Source organism: Uloborus diversus, unplaced genomic scaffold (assembly GCF_026930045.1).
Source record: "Uloborus diversus isolate 005 unplaced genomic scaffold, Udiv.v.3.1 scaffold_221, whole genome shotgun sequence".
Taxonomy (NCBI): Eukaryota; Metazoa; Arthropoda; class Arachnida; order Araneae; family Uloboridae; genus Uloborus; species Uloborus diversus.
The window spans coordinates 18,779-37,905 of NW_026558375.1; the positions used below are offsets into that span (position 1 = coordinate 18,779).

The following is a 19,127-nucleotide window of genomic DNA, read 5'->3' on the forward strand; positions in this document are numbered from 1 at the left end:
GTTCTATTTGGCAATTTTATCATTATTCGGAGAAATTTGGAGTTCCATACGGCAAATTGAGAATTCCCGTCATCTAAAAAATTTAAGCTCTATGCGTCCCTGGTAATATTTGGTAACAAGCTCAAACTTAACGAAAAAAAAATGGCAATTCTGTTCGGTTAGCCCCTTTTAGGTGGTGTGGTGACATGGTTGTAAGCCAGCGATCGAGTATCTTGTGGACTGTACGTATATTTGGCTTTACGGTGCGATCAAGAAGTACCTTAAAAATCTCAGGCAGGGGTGTCCACCTTCACCAAGGGAGGGGGGGTCATGGCACAGACTGCGCAATTGAAATTTTCAATGGGGGTATTGACTTGAGGGGTATGTTACTCTTTTTAGGGAGATCTCGTGCTTGAGGGGAGTCTTTGTAGAACTCTGGCTATTTATAAATTCGGCTCTGATTGTTCTTGGTGACACAAATTATGCTATTTGAGAAACACTACCAACAAGTGACATTTGCGACACTAAGTGGTGAAAGCAAAGCTCCACGTACTTTCACAATAGTGGGTAAGATAGTATGAGTCAAAAGCCGAACGAAGAGCAGGGTTTCTAGTTCGGAAAAACCGAGATGTTCATCCCCCTCAAGGACGATGGCGCCCCCTCCGTACATGCAACGAAGTACCCCCCCCCCCCTCCTTCCCAAGGAGACCCACTCTAATGGGATAAAAACTCTATAAAATTCTACCTCCCCCCCCACCCGAAAATATAAGCGGCAAAACGTCTGCGCCACGAACCCCCTCTCCTCTCCCTTAGAATCACCTCTGGAAAGGAATAAGTGCAGAAAAAAAATTAAATATTTACACTACTTTTGAACAAAAGCAAAATACATGAAATGCAAAAAAAAAGTAACAAAAAAGGACTAGTTTGTTGGTGGAAAGGTTAGAATGATTTTTGTAGTTACCACTATTGTTGCAACAAAAACATAATAAATTTAAATTAATATTTTGCGGAATACAAGACCCCAAAAAGAAAAAAGAAAGAAAGGAAAAAGAAAGAAGGAAAAGAAGGAAAGAAAGAAAAATAAATGGATAAAAATTAAATAAATAATAATCTGTGCCACAAAAATTTGCTGTAGAAATTGCAATAGTATGCGATATTTTGGTTATCAATATATTTTATGAAACATTCTTAGTATAAAAATGCGTGCAACTGCAAAAAGTATCCAAAAACGAGTGACTATATTTGGAATTCACGAGAGAACTACAATGATTCCCTTATTCTCACGACTCTGTATTTTAAACAATAGATTCATTTTTGCTTGAGGAACAATTCTGCCTCTAATTGTTGATTACGGAAGTGCGTTTTATGGCTGAAACAATATCTGAACACAGATCTGCATTCCATTCGGGGATTTTCTATTGTGAAAATTCTATACTTAGCTTTAAAGATTCCATATAAATGAGCCTGCTAAAAATACTCGATGGATGCAGTTCATATTGGGAGGAAAAGTATCTTCTTCAAATGGCATGTTTAAAATCCTATTTATGCCCTGGAATTTAAATTAAGAAGCCTATAAGTTGATGCAAATTCTAGAGTTAATATTTGCGGCTTGTTGCTTTAATGCACGGCAGCGATCAATGAAAGTTTGTCAGAATGGCCTATTATTGCGACGCACTTAGGAGTATTGTCCCTTTTTTACAAGAAGGCACTTGACTCCTCCCTCGTCGCGTGGTATCCGATGATTCTATTTCGCTGTTTTCGGCAGAAGGTGTACACGGATCATAGTATTTTGTTGTAAGCAGCAGTTTTTAAAATGTAAGAATAACTAAAATGACCACAGACAAGTGAAGCAAGTGATGTAAAGGACACTAACACTTTTTTGCACATTAAAATGCACGCCCAAATTAAAGCTGTCTGGTTGTCTCCTTTTGAAACGCGTGGATTGCGTACCGATCACCCCCGCGTAAAATGGAACTCTGCGTTCGAGGAGGCGTGGCGAAGTGCCTTCTTCTGAAAAACGGACAATATTTGTATCAAAAGCTCCTGATGCTCTTTTTTTTTTTTTGTCATATAATGCGTTCAAACGTGCTTCTCGATCGCAATAAGGTGTTTATTTGAAGAAAAATGTTATTTCTTATAAAATAGCTATCGTTTTTCTCTTCTATACACTTATCTCAATAAATGGTTGTTTTCATCTACGATTTATTACTGCGTGTTTGCGTCTTGCGATCAATATATTTACTGCTTTTAGTGAAAACGACTTTGGTTTTCAAAGCTGCCTGGGTCTACTAAGGTAAACACACCAGTAGTGAAAAGTGCTTCAGTAGTGGCCACTTCAAGATTTATATTTGAAAAAATAGGATTCCAGGGTTCCCAATGGATTCAAACTAGAGGTGCGACATCGATAGTAAAACATCTATGTTTCAAAACGTCGATGTAAGAAATTAAAACATTGATGATATTGATATATCGAACAAAAAACGTCGATGTTTGCAAACATCGATCTCTTTATCAGTATATAATATACATTTTTGAATATACTGCACTACAGACTTACGTACATGATAATTTCTAACAAATGTTTCTTAGTGGACCAGTGAATTCATTTGGCGTTGTGTCAATTCGTTACATTATAGCTATTGTTTCAGAAACTAGAAAATCGCCCATCAAGGCATGGCGGGTGAAAATTGCCTCTACATTTAAACGAAGTCATTGCCTCTTTGGTGATATTTTGATGCTTGAAATTGCAACCGTAACTCCAGTGGATGAACCCTAAACTCCAGCAGGTAGCGTTCATTGTTGGCCGTTTTTTCGTTTCTTCATTCCCCTAAAATGACACAGTCTTACCAGTAAAACAGTTAAGTTACTAGATCGAGTTCAACCTAATCACAATAAAGCCTTTCCCTGCATGTTAAACATTACCAAAACATATTATTAAATTATCATGCCGTGGCATGATAATTTTGATTTTGAGTTTCATTGTTGAAACACGCGGGTTACTCATCATTGGCTATTATATATATGAGGATTTCTAAGTAAAGTCAATAACAAATTATGCACAAAAATATACGTATACTATATTTGTTAATTTAAGCAACACAAAAGAATACGCACCCGACGAATATATTAAAAATACTAAACCTCAAACCATGAATACAATTTCATAAGAATAATTTCGCAAGATCTTGGTATTATAATAGGACAAAAAATGATAATAAGACATGCAACGATTAATACAAACTAGTTATAGTGGTAAGGAAATATTTTCAAACTAGCTTTTGCCCGCGGCTTCGCTCACGTTGATGTAGTTTTTTTTCAATTGATTCAAGTTAATGGTCATTACAGGCAGAGGTCAAATAGTTACCAAAACATTATTTGTCTCTAGTTTCGCCGACATTTCAAATTGCCTGCCCCCTTAAATGTATTAAAAGGTATGATTAAAACTTAAAATTAGGGGGAAAGGGAGTAAATGAAATGTTGGCAAAACTGAGAAGAAACCCAAAAATCACAAAAAATAATCACGAAAACGTTCAGGAGTTGTAAAGAAGTCAGTTTGGGTAATTCCCAAAAAATCCAATTCGAGTGAGGTCAACTATTCGTAAATAAAGTGAAACAGTTCCCTTATAATCCCGATCTCCATCAAATACATAATATCCAGCGCTACACCGGCAATCTAAATTATTGTATAATGTGTAACTTCTTACCGTAAAAATCGTCCCAAAATAGGGTCAACAATGATGCTACCCGAAATGTTTCCAATAAACAGTAAAAATTTGGCAATTGTTTGAAATTGTGTGCAAAGACAAAGTAATGGAAGTTTTTGCGCTGTTTACGAATTTGCGAATTAGTTGGCGAATTATTTTACGTGTTAACAAATTTAAAGAAAGAAATATTAAAGAAATGGCGATATTTGGTTACATGGTGAAAACCGAGAAACGGTATTGCGTATTCTTTAACTTCACAAACAGCAACAGTTGAAAAAATTGCCAAATGCCTTAGCTATTGAAACGATTCCACAAAAAAAAGTTTGGCTAGATTACAGCTGATCGATTAAATACCCAGTCAATACAAATAAATAAAAAAAAAACATTAATTGCCTCAAAGTTGCATTAAAATGGAAAATAATCAGCCAAATCCATGTATTATTTGCCTATCTTGTGCAAAAATCTTACTTCAAGATTTGACTTTTGAGAAAAGCCTTGAACAGTCACGAAAAGCAAAGATAGTCAACAATACAACAATAGTCGTTATCGACAAGGAGTTGAGATGATACGCTAAATACTGTATTGAGTTAAGGAAAGCCTTCGAACATGGAACTAAAAAGCTCATAACTCGTTTTTTATTCTGCTTAGAAATTTCGAACAGGTGCCATCTTCTACAGAAAAACCAGAGCTTTCGATGGACATATAATATTAATATGTGCAAGTATTTTTTCATCCCCATATTAGAGAATTTATACGAAAATTGTGTTTTATTGCCCCCGCTAAGAGGGTTTTGCCCCCCATAATGGCACGAAAACTACCCTATGTGTTATTCTGATGCATAAGCTATATTATTGTAAAGTTTCATCAAAATCCGTTCAGTAGTTTTTGCGTGAAAGAGTAACAAACATCCATACATCCATACAGACAAACTTTCGCATATATAATAGTAGTAAGATTGAATAAAACTAAAAATAAATCTACATCAACAATTAATCTAAGAAAAAATGTATCATAGCACTTACCGTTAGTTGAATGATGAGAAATGGTTGTGCAAATTTTTGTGTTTTTACTTTCTTCTATATCTAATATATAGAAGAAAGTATTGGATTCGTGCAAATTTTCGAATTTCGAATTTTGACGGATTCGAACGTTTTGAGGTGTGCTGAGTCCATTTCGACCATTTTTGGAAAATGTCTGTCTGTCTGTATGTGTGTGTGTATGTGTGTGTGTGTGTATGTGTGTGTGTGTGTGTGTATGTGTGTCACGTCTGTGTGTGACCAGTTTTTTGTGGCCGCTCTACAACAAAAACTACCGCATGAAATCGAACGAAATTTAGTACACGTATGTGCCCCTATGTGAACTTGTGCCCATTAGTTTTTGGCGCGAATTCCTCCAAGGGGGGTGGAGCAATGGGACGTTTTTTGAGTTACGCGTGCTTGCTATTCCTCAGGAAGTAACTGGCGGAATCAAACAAAATTTGGTCCATATGTTGGTATTAACAGGAACAGGTGCTGATTCAATTTTAGTGTCAATAACTCAAACGGGGGTTGAGCTATAGAACGTTTTTTGTCGTCAATTGTGACTGCTGTATCTCAAGAAATAATGAACGGAATGAAAGAAAAATTTATCGGCAAGTAGCCGTTAGTGGGTATAAGAGCTGATTTTATTTTGGTGTCAACAGCTAAAAAGGGGGTAGCGCAATCGCCTGTTCTTTTTTTCCATTGTGAGTGCCCTATCTCAAGAAGTAATGCTACTTTCTGGTTGAAATTTGGAATATATGTGAATCCATATGTAAACAGGCTTTGGTTCAATTTTGACGCCAATCGCTCCAAGAGGTGTTGATTTATATTTTTTTTTTGCGAATAAAAATAGCTTTATTAATGCAACAATAAGAAAGATAAATCGTAATAGATTGTCGTCTGCGTATTTCTCGTGATTTTAATTGTATGGAAATGACCGGAAATATTATCTCAATGATTTAAAATTTTTAACTGTTGCCATCTTATGTTTGTTAACAAATAAAATATTTGTAATTAATTCAAGCAAGGCTTTTAAAATAACTTTCAATTTTCGCTCTTTGCTTTGCTTTTGTAATAATTCAGACATTGGGATGGTCGTCAAGTTTTTGCATGTGTAATTTTGTTTTTGTTGGGAATATTGCTTCCTCGTTAAGCATGGGGAGGGATCAGAATTATAAGAAAGATATAGAAGAAATTTTCGTGATGGCCACAACATACTAGTTATTTATAGCACAATCGCAACCCATTGTGGTCAAGCCAAGGACGGATGCAAGGGAGGGGCTATCGCCCCTCCCTTGAGGAACACTACATCAGCAATTTTTCCGAATGGAAGTCCTAAAATGCAAGTTTAGGACCTTTTAGATGACGTTAAGAAGAGATTTTAGACGATCTTTGGCGGTTTTAGGGGCTTTGGAAGTCATTCTCCTGGTTATTTTGCAAAATTCAAGTTTTCAAGACGCGGTTGCAGACGTCTCGGGTAGTGTTAGGAGAAATAATGAGTTCAGTGATTGTCCTCTGGTAATTTTTCGAATTTGAAGTTTCAAAAAGTGTAATTTTAGATGACATTCCATGATGTTAGGAGGAGAGAGTTTTGAAACATTCCCCCAGAATTATTACGAAACTGAAGTTCTAAAGCGCAATATGAGGATATATCTCTCAACGGAAAAGGAAAGGAATAATTTCGGGGACCTCCTTGGCTATATTTCTACGTTTTAGTTGTTTTAGATAAAAATTCTGAGGCTGTCCCACCCCCTAGAATGTATAAATCAGATAAGTAGTGAGAAATCAGCTAAAAACAATCAACCGCTCCCTCCTTGCAAACTTTCTGGATCCATCCTTGGGTCTAGCAGTGCTTGAAGATGATTTTCAGAGAAGGTATCTGTTGCACTTACTGAATCCTCATCCGGGTAACATTCCTTTAAAAAACAAATTATGCTTTTATTATCATTCTAATTACTTCCCACTGCCTTCGAACGAAGACTCTGTCTGCAAAGATTGCGACAGTCTCTTGAGGTGTCTGTTTCACAGCAACAGTTAGATTACACTGGTAAACAAAGATTTTGTCCCATGAAACATTTATAGTGTTTCTAGTTCAATTTTTGACGCCGATTCCAATTATTCAATCAGAATGTTTCCATCACCCACAGTTTTCGTGTAATCATGGGTTTTAAGTGACTTTTTTCCCTTGTTTTCCTTTTTTACTTAATGATGAAAACTAATAATTAACAATTAAAATCTCGTCATAAAGACTAGAAATGTGGAGATAGATAGTCAGGTTTGCTAGTACTGCAGTGGTAACATGGTGGTCCGTCTTAATGGCGTCCATTTTCGTGATATACGCTGCCTGAATTGAATCATTTTCTGTATTTTTATATTTGAATGCAAACAAAAAAAAATTATAGATTTTTTACTCTAAAGAAAATGCTTTAGTATACTGTAATAGTATTGCTCTATAATGGATATGTTCATATTTTAATATCTAACAAATGAGACTTGGTATTAGCTCTTTCGAAACTAGTTTAAAAGCAATACTACTGCATGATTGAAACACGTAATCTTCGGTATCACCAGCATATTCAGTCCAAATGAAGGAAACATATGGAGGTTTGTAAGTTTTTTTTAGAGAAAATTTTTGAACAACACATATCATGGGGCAATTATTTCTAGCCAAAAATTGAATTCAATAAATTTCATGAACTGCTTGGTTTTAACACAATGCTGTTTTCTCCTCTGCAAATGAGAAAGCAACGGCAAGAAGAATTTAAAGAAAAAAAAAAAAAAAGACTGGACCTGTTATTCTGCAGGCTTTTTAATATTAAATAGGCCTTTAAAAACTTTGTAGAGCCTTTGCAACACTGGTGCTAAATTTGAATACTTAAAACCAGAATTTCTATGTATTTTATTGGTGTAAAGCTATATAAACGTATCTTTGGAGACACCCCCATTGTCCAAGTAAATAAACTCTTGCTGATTAATGCTAGACATTTAATAGGGATGTTCCTGATGCCAAATACAGAAAGAAATGGACAATAGCTAAGCTTTAAAATATCATTTTAGTATTTATTATGCATGAAAATATGCGCATTTCTTTCAAACTTCAGTCCAGTGTTACAAAAAATCTGTGGGTGATGGAGAAAAACTGTTTGTATATTTGAATTCAGCGCATCATTTTACACTAAGATCAGGTGTTTTTCTCCATGGGACAAAAAAAGTTTTTTTTTTTTTGTAGACTAGTGTAGAGGAAATAATATTTTTTTTTCGAAGTTTAGTTGTTTCGGTTGGTGAGGAGTTTTGTTCTCTTATTGTTTTGGACACTCGAACTCGTTTTCAAAATACTTCAAAACACGACTCAATATACAAATACAAATGTGACGACCAGCAACAGGCTCTGGGCCCAGCTAGGCTGGTCCTAGTCAATTAATTAGTCCCCAATGAAGATCAATGGCCCTCTTAAAGCTACCCACTCCCTTGCTCATTACCGCCTCTTCCGGTAAGCTATTCCAAGTGCCCACGACCCTGCTAAAGTAGTAGTTTTTCCTGATTTCCAAGTTAGCCTGAGATTTAAATAGCTTAAAACAATGACCCCTTGTCCTGCTTTCCCCGCAAAAATTTAACCCATTTGCAGCTTTCATTTCGATAAATTTAAATAACTGAATCATGTCCCCTCTGACTCTCCTTTGCTCCAGGCTATACATGTTAAGCCTATTAAGTCTGGTATCATAATCTAACTCTGAGAGTCCCCTTACTAATTTAGTTACCCTTCTTTGAATCCTTTCCAATACAAAAATATCTTTCTTCAGATAAGGCGACCAAAACTGAATAGCATACTCCAAATGAGGTCTTACTAAACTCCTATATAAAGGCAGAAGAACTTTCTTAGATTTGTTTGAAATAGATCTATTGATAAACAAATATGATCTGCATATTTCCCTAATTTCTTATGTTTCTCTTCTGACAATTTAAACTTTTTATCCACTATCAGGGCTTTGAATTCTTTCAGGATATCACATACTTCTATTTGGGTAAAAGATTTCGCAATTTCAGAAGAATCTATAAAGAAATATGAGAAAACATCGAATTGAAATAATTAAGCCTTTTTTACTCAGCAACTTTAAATTTCTAATAAAACAAAATGGCGGAAATAGGTGGAAGATGCTTTCACAAAATACCATAGCAGATAGTCTAAATTTTATGCCCATAAAAAAAGTATAACCCGACTCGCTCTAACTTACTTTCATACGATAAAAAAATGACAAATGTTAAAGTAATTCAACGAAACAGGGTTTTAAATCGAGCTACATACCTTCTTTTTCCATTTTCAAAAAATTTTTTAAACTAAATCCCATCCCTTTTAAACACAATAACAAGAAAAGCAAAGACGTGAATAGAAACGTTGAAAACAAAAGCTTGCAATTCCAACAATGTCTACCAACGGGGAAGCAACAGGTGAGATTTTTTGTCCTTTGATAGAACAGTTACTGACTTGAAGTAAAGTAGGTTTAAAACAACTTTTATCAAACTTTCGGATTTCGGTTTTTGTCCTGTTTTATTGGCCAAATACTGCTATGTGCGACGGTCAGTGCTTTATCATTTCGACGCATGAAATATCATAGACTAATAATAAGAGTAGACCGAGCTATGGCAACCCTTTTGCTGCTCATAAACCAAACCATGTGACTGGTGGATATCCTAGCAACAGCGGGCGTTGATCGTAGCGGACGATCAACGCGAGCGAGAAATAAAATAAATAGAATTGATGAAACACGGAAGAATGATCTTTTATGGAGTCTGATTTGTAAATTTGTTATTCTAAGTTGTAAATATTTTGTTAATATAGTGAGTTTTTCGTTTAGATAGTGCTGTGCATTTTCTTTATTCAATTTTAATAACTCTCTAAGCAATTAAAGATGCAAGCGCCCAAAAAGAATCGGCAAACGGCAAGATTTTTACCTACAATTTCAATTTAAGATACCGATTAGTATATTTTTACGTCAACGCGAAACGTTTACGCCAACGCTGATGTAGTAGTTCCGAATGAAATTAAAGTTACTGAAAACTGCGATCAAAAACTAATTACTAATGTCAAAATAATGCATAACTAAAAGAAAAACAGTTCAATCATCTCTGCACCTGGGAAAAAAATTATAATAAAAACACATTACGTCTTAAAATACATGCCGAGTGCCAAACTATAGATAATCCTGCCAGCTGGCAACCATGCTGCCAAAGTTTTCGCCGAGCCTTCCACCAGTCACATGATGTATCCATGAACCAATTTTTTTTCATCAGCAAGTCTGGGAAAGCTCGGTCTACTCTTATTGTTAGTCTATGTGAAATATAGCTGCAGGCAGCAAATTTACACAACCGCTTCAACAATACAAAAATCGCCTTAAGCCTTTCTTAAAATGTTATGTAAAATCGTCTATGTGGGTGTGATAAATTTGTGACTTGTTCTGTTTCAAAACCTTCAGTTTCTGGCTTGTGTGCATCGTAGACTAATAATAAGAGTCTTATTATTAGTCTATGCTTTAGATCTTCAAATAAATAAATAAATAAATAAATAAATAAATTTTAAAATGCGTGTTACATGGAGAAGAAAGGAAAGCCTTGAATATTTACCACGAAGAAGAAAACATATTTTCAGAACGTTCTTCGCCTCGTTCAATCTTTAAATCAATTATTAATTCGTAACGCCATTTCCCAAAAAGTTCGCTTGAATTATTCTTCAAAATTTCCAATAGCCGTTTTAAAACCTCTGTGATGGATTCAGCAACAACTACCAAGACAAGTAAAATGGATTCCATTCCCAACGGGACAAAACAGGCAAGTTCCCAGAAAAGTATTGGACGCATTGTGATGAATGCCGTCCGAAAATTGCAAGGTAGAAATGGAACAACTCTCCCTGAGATCAAGAAGTACCTTCGCACCAACAAAAACCTGGATATGGATAGTATAAGCGCAGAGCTCAAGATGTTCATGAAAAATGCCATGGAACGCGGACTTCTGACTAGAGAAGGAGGTCAGTACAAAGTAGGCGAAAGAGCCAGAAGGAGGCGCAGATCTTCCCCTAGAACATCGCGTAGAAGACGATCTGGAGGTCGTAGGCGATCCAGACGATCCGGAGGTCGCAAACGATCCAGTAGATCCAGTGGTCGAAGGAAGAGGTCATCAGGCAGACGCCGATCCAGACGCCGGAGAACTGCTCAGGCTGAGGAAGAGTGACCCACTTTTTTCAAAATACACCTACACCATCCAAATTTGCTTCAGGTTTGAACTGCGTTAAAATACAGAAACATTTCTGCCAGATTTAAGCTACAAGATAAGTTCAGAAGAAAAAATTAACGATGCTGATAAAAATGGTTCAGTGGTAATTGTTCCTTGAAAAATTTTAATAGCTATTTCAAGTTCATAGCTGTTCTTAAAAATATACCTTTTCCTTGAAACAAACAATTTTCAGCTTCAAATGGGAATTAAATCAGTAATTTTATTTTAAAGAATGATCTGAAATAAAAAGATATTAACATGATTTGGAGTATGTCTGATTTTTGCGGACTTTCAAGTTTCAACCTTATATGTAATTGTTTGAACTGCCGCTACATTTGATAATAGATATGTCGCTCAAAATTCAGGCTGATTTTCACAAGTTAAGCCACTCGATGGAAAGATGTCGATAAATAATTGATACCTTTGGCTTTTTTTAAAAAAATTATTGTCCTTTTTCTGTCGCCAAAAATGCTTTTCAGACAACCTGATGTCAGAATGAAACTAAGGGGAATTTTCATAATATGGAACATGTCAAATTGGTGGGGAGGGGGAGGGATCCCAATCCCGAAATAGCTATTGCCCTTTCGCTGGGGATATTTCGATAATTGGGAATCTGACGATCTTTCTTCATTGGCGTCAATTTTTGGCTCCAGCGCCTGCGCGAGAGGTATTTTTCTTTGCAAATCAAAACAAAGAGATCGAAAACATCTATTCACATAGAGTTACTATAAATCAGCAGGGTTACCAAGATAAAATTATTTACGCCAAAAATGAGACGACCGCGCCAGATTCCCAATTATTGTCCTTAGTGATAAAAAATTTGGCGACAGTGAGGAAAATTTGCCAACATTCCCAGTTATTGAAATCTTCCTTATAAGACAGTAGCTCAGACTGAGAATAGGGGTACATAGGCAGGCGTTATAATGAAAAAACTGCTAATGGAAATTAAGAATTTTCTTTTTGGCAGCAGTCAACAAATGTATGATGGCACTAGTGTTTTGCATCTGGTTTAATCATAGAGTAAAGAACTCTTTCTTACAACTGTGCACATTAATTTGTCTTTTTTAGGTTATTTTTAAAAAAACAAGCCATTAAACATTACTAAAAGTTCCACTAACTGTTTTTTTCAACCGTTACATTTCGCTTTTTTTAAATGGGGGGGGGGGAGATCTTTGGGATATTTAGGGGGTGCGCCCTTGTTTTTAAGGGGGGTGGCTTCGGCTATGTTTGAACGTCGTGCAGCGTTAAAAAAGTTGTAAAAAAATAGCTGTTGCGTATTATTGAAAAAAATCTGAAGAGGGTGAAATGTTTTTACTATTACATATTAAAATTTTAGAAAAGAGGCCTTTATACTTTTTGCGGGATGAGTTTAGAAAAAATTAAACTCAGAAAAAAATAATAATTTAACCCCGTTATTTTATTCTAATAACAATAATAGTAGAGTCAATGGCCATGCTTCTACTTTTAATTGGCCATGACTTTTTGTCAAAGCATCTTCACCGTTTGAGGATTGTTGAGAGTCCCAATTGCCCTTTTATAACTGAAATTAAGAAATGGACATTCGCTACTTTCACACTTTTACTGAGCCTACCAGACGGAGCCTATGCGACCGTTATTGGGAGGCAAGAGAGCGCACAGGCAGCTAATATTTTACGGTATTCCTTGTTCTGTGTATTGTTTGTATTTTCCATTTTGTTTTTTATCTCTTCTTCTTACTGCCAGCTATTAGAAACAAAAAACAAAATAAAAAAAAATGTTTTTGTGTGCCATTGATCCAGAAAGTACAATCAGGCCCGGACCCGTAGACCCCGCAGTTCGGGTGGGGGGGGGGCATGTCCATAAGGGGGGGCTCAACTGCTCCTGAAATTGGAAAAAATATTGAAAAAAAACCTAGCACTAAGACTTATTAACGTTGAAAATATGCACTGCTGGCCTCTGGGGAGGGGCCATACAGACTTTGTTGCAGGGGCCCCCAAAATTTATAGATCCGGGCCTGAGTACAATTAAAGCGTCCCATGAAATAATAAATTACCCAAATGATCTTGGGATTACGTTTCTTCACTCATAATGTATTGAATCAGAAAGTAACGTTCATGTTCGAATATCTGAAAACATTATTGACATCTGTATAATATTCCTATCAACAACAAATTCTATGGAAATAAGTACCGATCGAAGTACGAGTAAATGCGTGAAACTATTTTTGACTGTTCATGCCACTACTCTTTTTATAATGGGGTTGTTTCCGAAATTTTAAAAGTATTTTTTTTCTGAAAGAGCTTGCTTAAAAACATACGATTAACAATTTTTGAAATAGTTTGACAATTTAATATTTTCTAACAATTATTTTATCGATCTATATATTTCTGTATCGGTGCGTAGATTTAATTTCATTTTTTACGCTTCTGCGCATGACTTTACAAGTGATGAAATACCATTCACTGATGCCATTAGCGCAGAGTGCAATGTTTAATTTTCTTATTTGCTCACATACACTGGCAACGATATGGTTGATAGCAAGCGTAGAGCGCAATATTTAATTCGCTCCTTAATTACCTCGTTACCTGCAAATGAGGTGGATAGCAAGCGTAGGCATTCAGCGCACCGAAGTTCATCACTTGTGACGTCATAAAAACCACGTCTTGTTTGAAAAGTTGTAAAAAATTAACTAAAAATTGAATGTTTTGAAAATAAGATTTTCCTCGCTCCATGTTATTTTTTTTACTCATTTTATCAACTTCAGTGACTAAAAGTAGCACTTTTGACTGATGGAAACAACCCCAAGCTGAAATTCACTATTAAAAATAATAATAACGATGCACCTATTCACTCTTTTTTTTTCAGAAAAGTGCATTTGCGACTCGTGACGAAATCCGAAGCTTAGGAGGCAAAGCTCATGCCTACATCTGCGACGTTACCAATGAAAAAGAAGTGCAACGCATTGGCAGAACCGTGCAGGAGGAAGTGGGAGATGTGACAATTTTAGTCAATAACGCAGGGATTCTGCAAAATGTCCTCTTCATGGAACTGGACAGCGGAAAAATTAGGAAGACACTCGAAGTGAATCTTCTTTCACATTTTTGGGTAAGAAATTTTTCATTTATTGCAAAAAAGAGTTGTTATCCCCCCCCTGCCCGCTCGCCCCCATTGGTTGAATTAACTATTGGAAGAGACGTCAAAAGTTTCATTGATTCTTATAGCATGAGTCGGTAATGTCGTCGTCGACCACCTTGTCTAGTGGTCAGAGAAGTCTGCCTATGGATAGGGAGGTTCTGGGTTCGACTCCCCGCTCGGGGCATGGATGTACTTTCTCTCTCCTGTCCTTGTCCTTTCTTTGTGTGAGTGTGATGTTGTACTGCGATTGTTTCCCATCCTATAAACGGGTCCTTATAACATGCGTGTACAGTGGAAGTCCGACTTCACACCAAATTACGGTACAGTTGGAAAAGTGAAGCAGCACGTCCCAAATTTCCAACCTAGCTATCACGAGACAACAACAACGTAATGTCATCGTAACCATAGTATCATCGATACATACTAAAATTCCAGAAATGAGAATTTTAACTGGCGATTCAAATTCAATAACTCTATCAAGTGACAGTAAATTCTTCTTTCCTCTTTGCACTTTTTTTCCCCTATTTCGGCAAAGTTTGATGATGGCTATTAATTTATATGAAGAAACCTAGTTGAAAACCATTTTTTTGCGATTTCTGCTAAGCGCGTAGACGCTTAAAACGTTTTCGGATTTGAAAAAAAAAAAAAAAAAAGAATTATATAACTCTGCAACACGTATGTTCAATATTGTGCACCGGAGCGCCCGGAACTAAAACTTTTAGGAGAGGGAAATTTTCAATTTGCCGGATTGAAACTCCGAATTTTTCCGAACGATAAAAAATAAACATAGCAACATAATAATTTTTGATTGCAAATTTGCAATGCTGTCTCTAAATTTGCCGGCACAGTGACCGCCCATCGGGATGCCCCTGATTGACGATTTGACAGCTAAAATATCTGTTTAAATGCGAGGAGATGACACTATAACCAATATTGCTCTACCAGAAATGTACCGGAAGAATTATATGTTAAGTAGAAGAGATTGTGGTAAACTGTGAGGTGGATTTGCAATATTTCAATCCCTTTCCAATACAATTATACTTTTTGTCTGGGTAATGCCTGTTCTAACATTTGTGATTTACTTCATTAATTGGAAGATACCTTGTTCTTTCAGACAATCAGATTCTTTCTACCAAGAATGCTTGAATTGGAGAAAGGACACATTGCCGCAATTTCTTCCGCATCAGGACTCATCAGCTGGTTGTATTTGGCAGACTATACGTAAGTCCGGTAATAATTTTTTAGTCTCTACTCAGGGCAGATACAGTAGACCCTCGTTTTACGCAGGGGTTACGTTCACCGGAAATGTCGCGTAAGTCGAAACTGCGTAAATTGAGACCTAATATTATTGTTAAAAGAGGGGTAAAGTTCCGCAGATAAAAGAACTACTTCATTCTAGTGATGACTAATTGTATAATAAGTTTAATGTGTACTTATACCGATTTTTATGCACAACATGCGTAAAGAAAACATAAATTAATTTCGTGTTCTGTTTATAAAGAGGAGCTGCCAATGATAGTCTTTTGGCAGTCATTAAGAATTTTTCTCTGTAATTCTTTGTAGAACATTAACGCATCCATGATCACTTGCGTCATTTCCATGATAGAATCTACCTTCACTAACAAATCAGAAAGATCATTTCTATTATCTAGGAATGGCTCAAAATTTTCAATGCGAACGTTTTTGGTTGTGTTTCACCAATGTCGATATCCTCGTTGGTTTTGGCCGCCTTTGTCACTTCTAAAAGCTCTTCTTACAGTGAGTTCTGAACTGTGTGAGTTTAATAACCTTACTTCTGAAAAGAGCTTTGAAACCAATCGCTTAAAATGTCTCCAGTTGCCCAAGCTCGATAATTAGCACTTCAAAATGCAGTTTATTACGTGTAATCCGCAATCTTTAGGAGTTTGGATTTCAAAAGAGGGTAAAATGTTATCTTTTTGCATTGCCGCATCCGCGTAAAACCGAAACTCATCCGCGTAAAATAAAATAAAGGTGTCAAATATTAAACCGCGTAAAAGAAACCCGCGTAAAACAAGGGTCTACTGTACTTCATTATTAATTTTTCTGCCCACTTCCGTACATGACATCAGTTCGCATATGGTATTAGGGGGCTCTAAATGGGAACACTGCTGTGTTCTAAGTCATTTTTGGCATCAACAATGGCAGCGGGGGGGGGGGGGGAGGTTATCTAACATATTTTGTTTGAATATGACAATATATATCATGTAAAGCTTAGATTCTAGCAAAAATTGGTATACAAATGGTCCACGAGGGGAATTGGTGCTGATTAATCTTTGCCACTAAATACTTTAAGTAACATGACCCAATCGAAAGTTTTTCTCGTTGGGTGTGATTACTATCACAAAAATTAATGCAATGATACAAAGAAAGCCTATCACATTGATAGTTCCCAGATAGGAGCTAGTACTGATTAGATTTTGCTGCCAGTTGTTACTAAAGAGTGGCAAAATCTTTGATAGTTTTCAATGCTAGAGTACTCTTGCTTGCTGTTGTTTCACATAGCTGTGGGAAAGAGGAGTGTCATTTTCATAGTCTCACAAGGAGGGTGGACTTCTTATAAGATAACGCATAGTACAATTTATTTATTTACAAATAGGACAACACAAGAAATATTTACATAAAAGAAGAGAGGAAATAACATCCAGAACGCCCGCGTGGGAAACGAGCCCACGAACTCAGGCATACGAAGCAAGTGTTTCTACTGCTTGGCTACGCAGAGGAGGATACAGATTACTGAAGCATACAGGGTCTTGAGTTCTAAAAATTTCTGAAACTGTTTGGATGTCAATCGAAAGCTCCAAATCAGCCAGGAGTAAGGCGCCTTGTAAGGCATGAACGTAAAAAGCAAAAATGTCAAAAGTTTCAGAACATAATTATTTGTTTTACATTGTATATCATTGTTGTTGTTTATGAAACATCATTTAGCACAAGCAGTAATTGTTAACATTCAACACACAAAGGAAGGGGGTAATAAGTTTGACGTGTCTGAGTATCTATGTATCTGTGTCTGTGTATCTGTTTGTGACACTGTAGCGCCTGAACGGATCGACCGATTTTGAAAAACTTTTTTTTGTTCGAAAGGAGAGTTAATCGAGAGTGTTCTTAGATAGGTTGCGTCTTCGGATAACATTAATTGACGAAGGTATTAATTAAAAACCTCTAAAAGCTTTTTCGCGATTTCCGCAGTGAAAACATATTTTGAAATTTATTACCAAAATAAAGAGTAATTTTTTCTGCATTTGATAGAATGAGTTCAGAACTTAATTCGAATTATAACGTTTTTTCAAAGCAGAATTTAAATATGGCTAAGCCTTTATTAACGCGATTGGTAACCGAATTCATTGTTGGCCGACAAGGAAATTAAACGCAATGATTGAAAATTTTAATCTGCTGTCAGTTTCTATTTGTTAACAAATAAAATACTTGGAATTGATTTTTGATAGTACAAGGCTTTTAAAAGGATTTTCAATTTTCCTCTTTATTTTACATTTGCGACCCAGTCTTTTTTTTTTTTAATTTTTGAGTTATTAGTTTATGAATTCATTGTTTAGATATTAGTAAATCAATTGTTTTAACGTGCTACAGTTGTTCAATGAAATTATTGGCAAGTGTTTGTGACATCTCAAAATACTTTGGGGTAAGTAATGTAAATCTAATTCATGTCTAAGTGTTTCTTCGGGGAAGTTTTTGTGTACAAAATTTAATCAAAATCTTAATAAAAACGTGAGTTAAGTTGTTAGATTTACATCAGTTACCACTCATCTGCTCGAGCAAAATTTTGTACATTTTTTCCTTCTTTTTTTTTTATATTTCTTTTTCGCTGAGGCTAAAAGTCTTATGGTTTTTAGTTGTTGTTTTTTCTTTTCTTTTTCTTTTTTTTTTTGCCCCCCCCCTTTCAGTCTCAATCGCAGCCTTTGAACGTAACTAAATAATTTCGTATGCAATAAAAGGAAGTAACATTTCAATCATTAAAAAAAAAAAAATTGAAAAGATTACTGCAATCGTTTACACTTTTAATTTGATTCAGAAAATATTTGAACTAAATGTGGATGAATAATACTGCCAATGGTTTGGGATTGGGGGGGGGGGGGGGGGGTCATAACCCCAATGACCATCAACTTGTATCCGCCCCTGTGGTCACGTAGTGTTCCTGTAAAAGATAGGAAAACAAGTATCGTAATGGCCACCCTATGCCAACGCAACCAGATTTTTCTCCGCAGGGGGACGGGGCTTTTTTTTTTTTGAATTAAATACGCACCCCTTTTTATGTACATATTCAACAATGTTAAACAAAACAAATTATGGGTTAACGTATGTGAAAATTGGTAACCACAATTACATTATATATACAGAAGAAAATAATTTTGTTCAATTTCGTAAATGTATAAATGAAAATATTTACTTAAAAGTGATGAGAAGACTAAATAAATAAATAAAATAAAGTAAGAAACAAAAATAATACATATATATTTTTTTAAATCTCTATTTCTGCTACCTTTTACTGCTTGTAAAATGCTTAAGGCTGCTTTGCAGTAACTGAATAGGTATTACCACACTATACTTAAAATACACCGCCCTCTATTCCATCCTGGTTTGCTAATTCTGCATTAGCTACCAGTTCGTATGGCTCTCTTGGCTCCCTTAAGAGTTTTTTCGCCTCCAGCTTATGTGATTCCTATTCCGGGCTGATGAGTGCTAAAAAGCACGAAACTGCAGTTCTCTGATGGAATAACTGAGCTGGCGGTGTATTTTAAGTATTTCTGCCTTAGCCCTGGCTTTAGGGCGGTAACTTACTGCCACGGAGTAGGAAGAAGGAGAGAAATGTCCTACGGGTTTGCTAGTGTAAAAGTGGCAACGATTGTTCACTTTTTCCACAGCGCGCTGTCGGCGAACCGCTCCCGTCAATCGCAGAAGATCAATGTAAATGATGCTAATAAGTTTCTCATTTTTTTAGAGGCAGCTATTAAAGCAAAAACAGAAACAAACTACTGGGAGTTGGTTGTAATAAGGGGACAATATAGTGGAC

General features: G+C 36.0%; 1 protein-coding gene across 1 annotated transcript in view; it reads left to right on the forward strand.

The window, feature by feature from the left end:
- Positions 1-19,127, forward strand: part of LOC129233167 (17-beta-hydroxysteroid dehydrogenase 13-like) — a 46,682-nt gene that overhangs the window by 14,986 nt on the left and 12,569 nt on the right. Inside the window, exons 2-3 of the mRNA XM_054867236.1 lie at positions 13,811-14,050; positions 15,195-15,301. Coding sequence (XP_054723211.1) covers positions 13,811-14,050; positions 15,195-15,301 — 347 coding nt within the window. The remainder of the gene's footprint in view (positions 1-13,810; positions 14,051-15,194; positions 15,302-19,127) is intronic.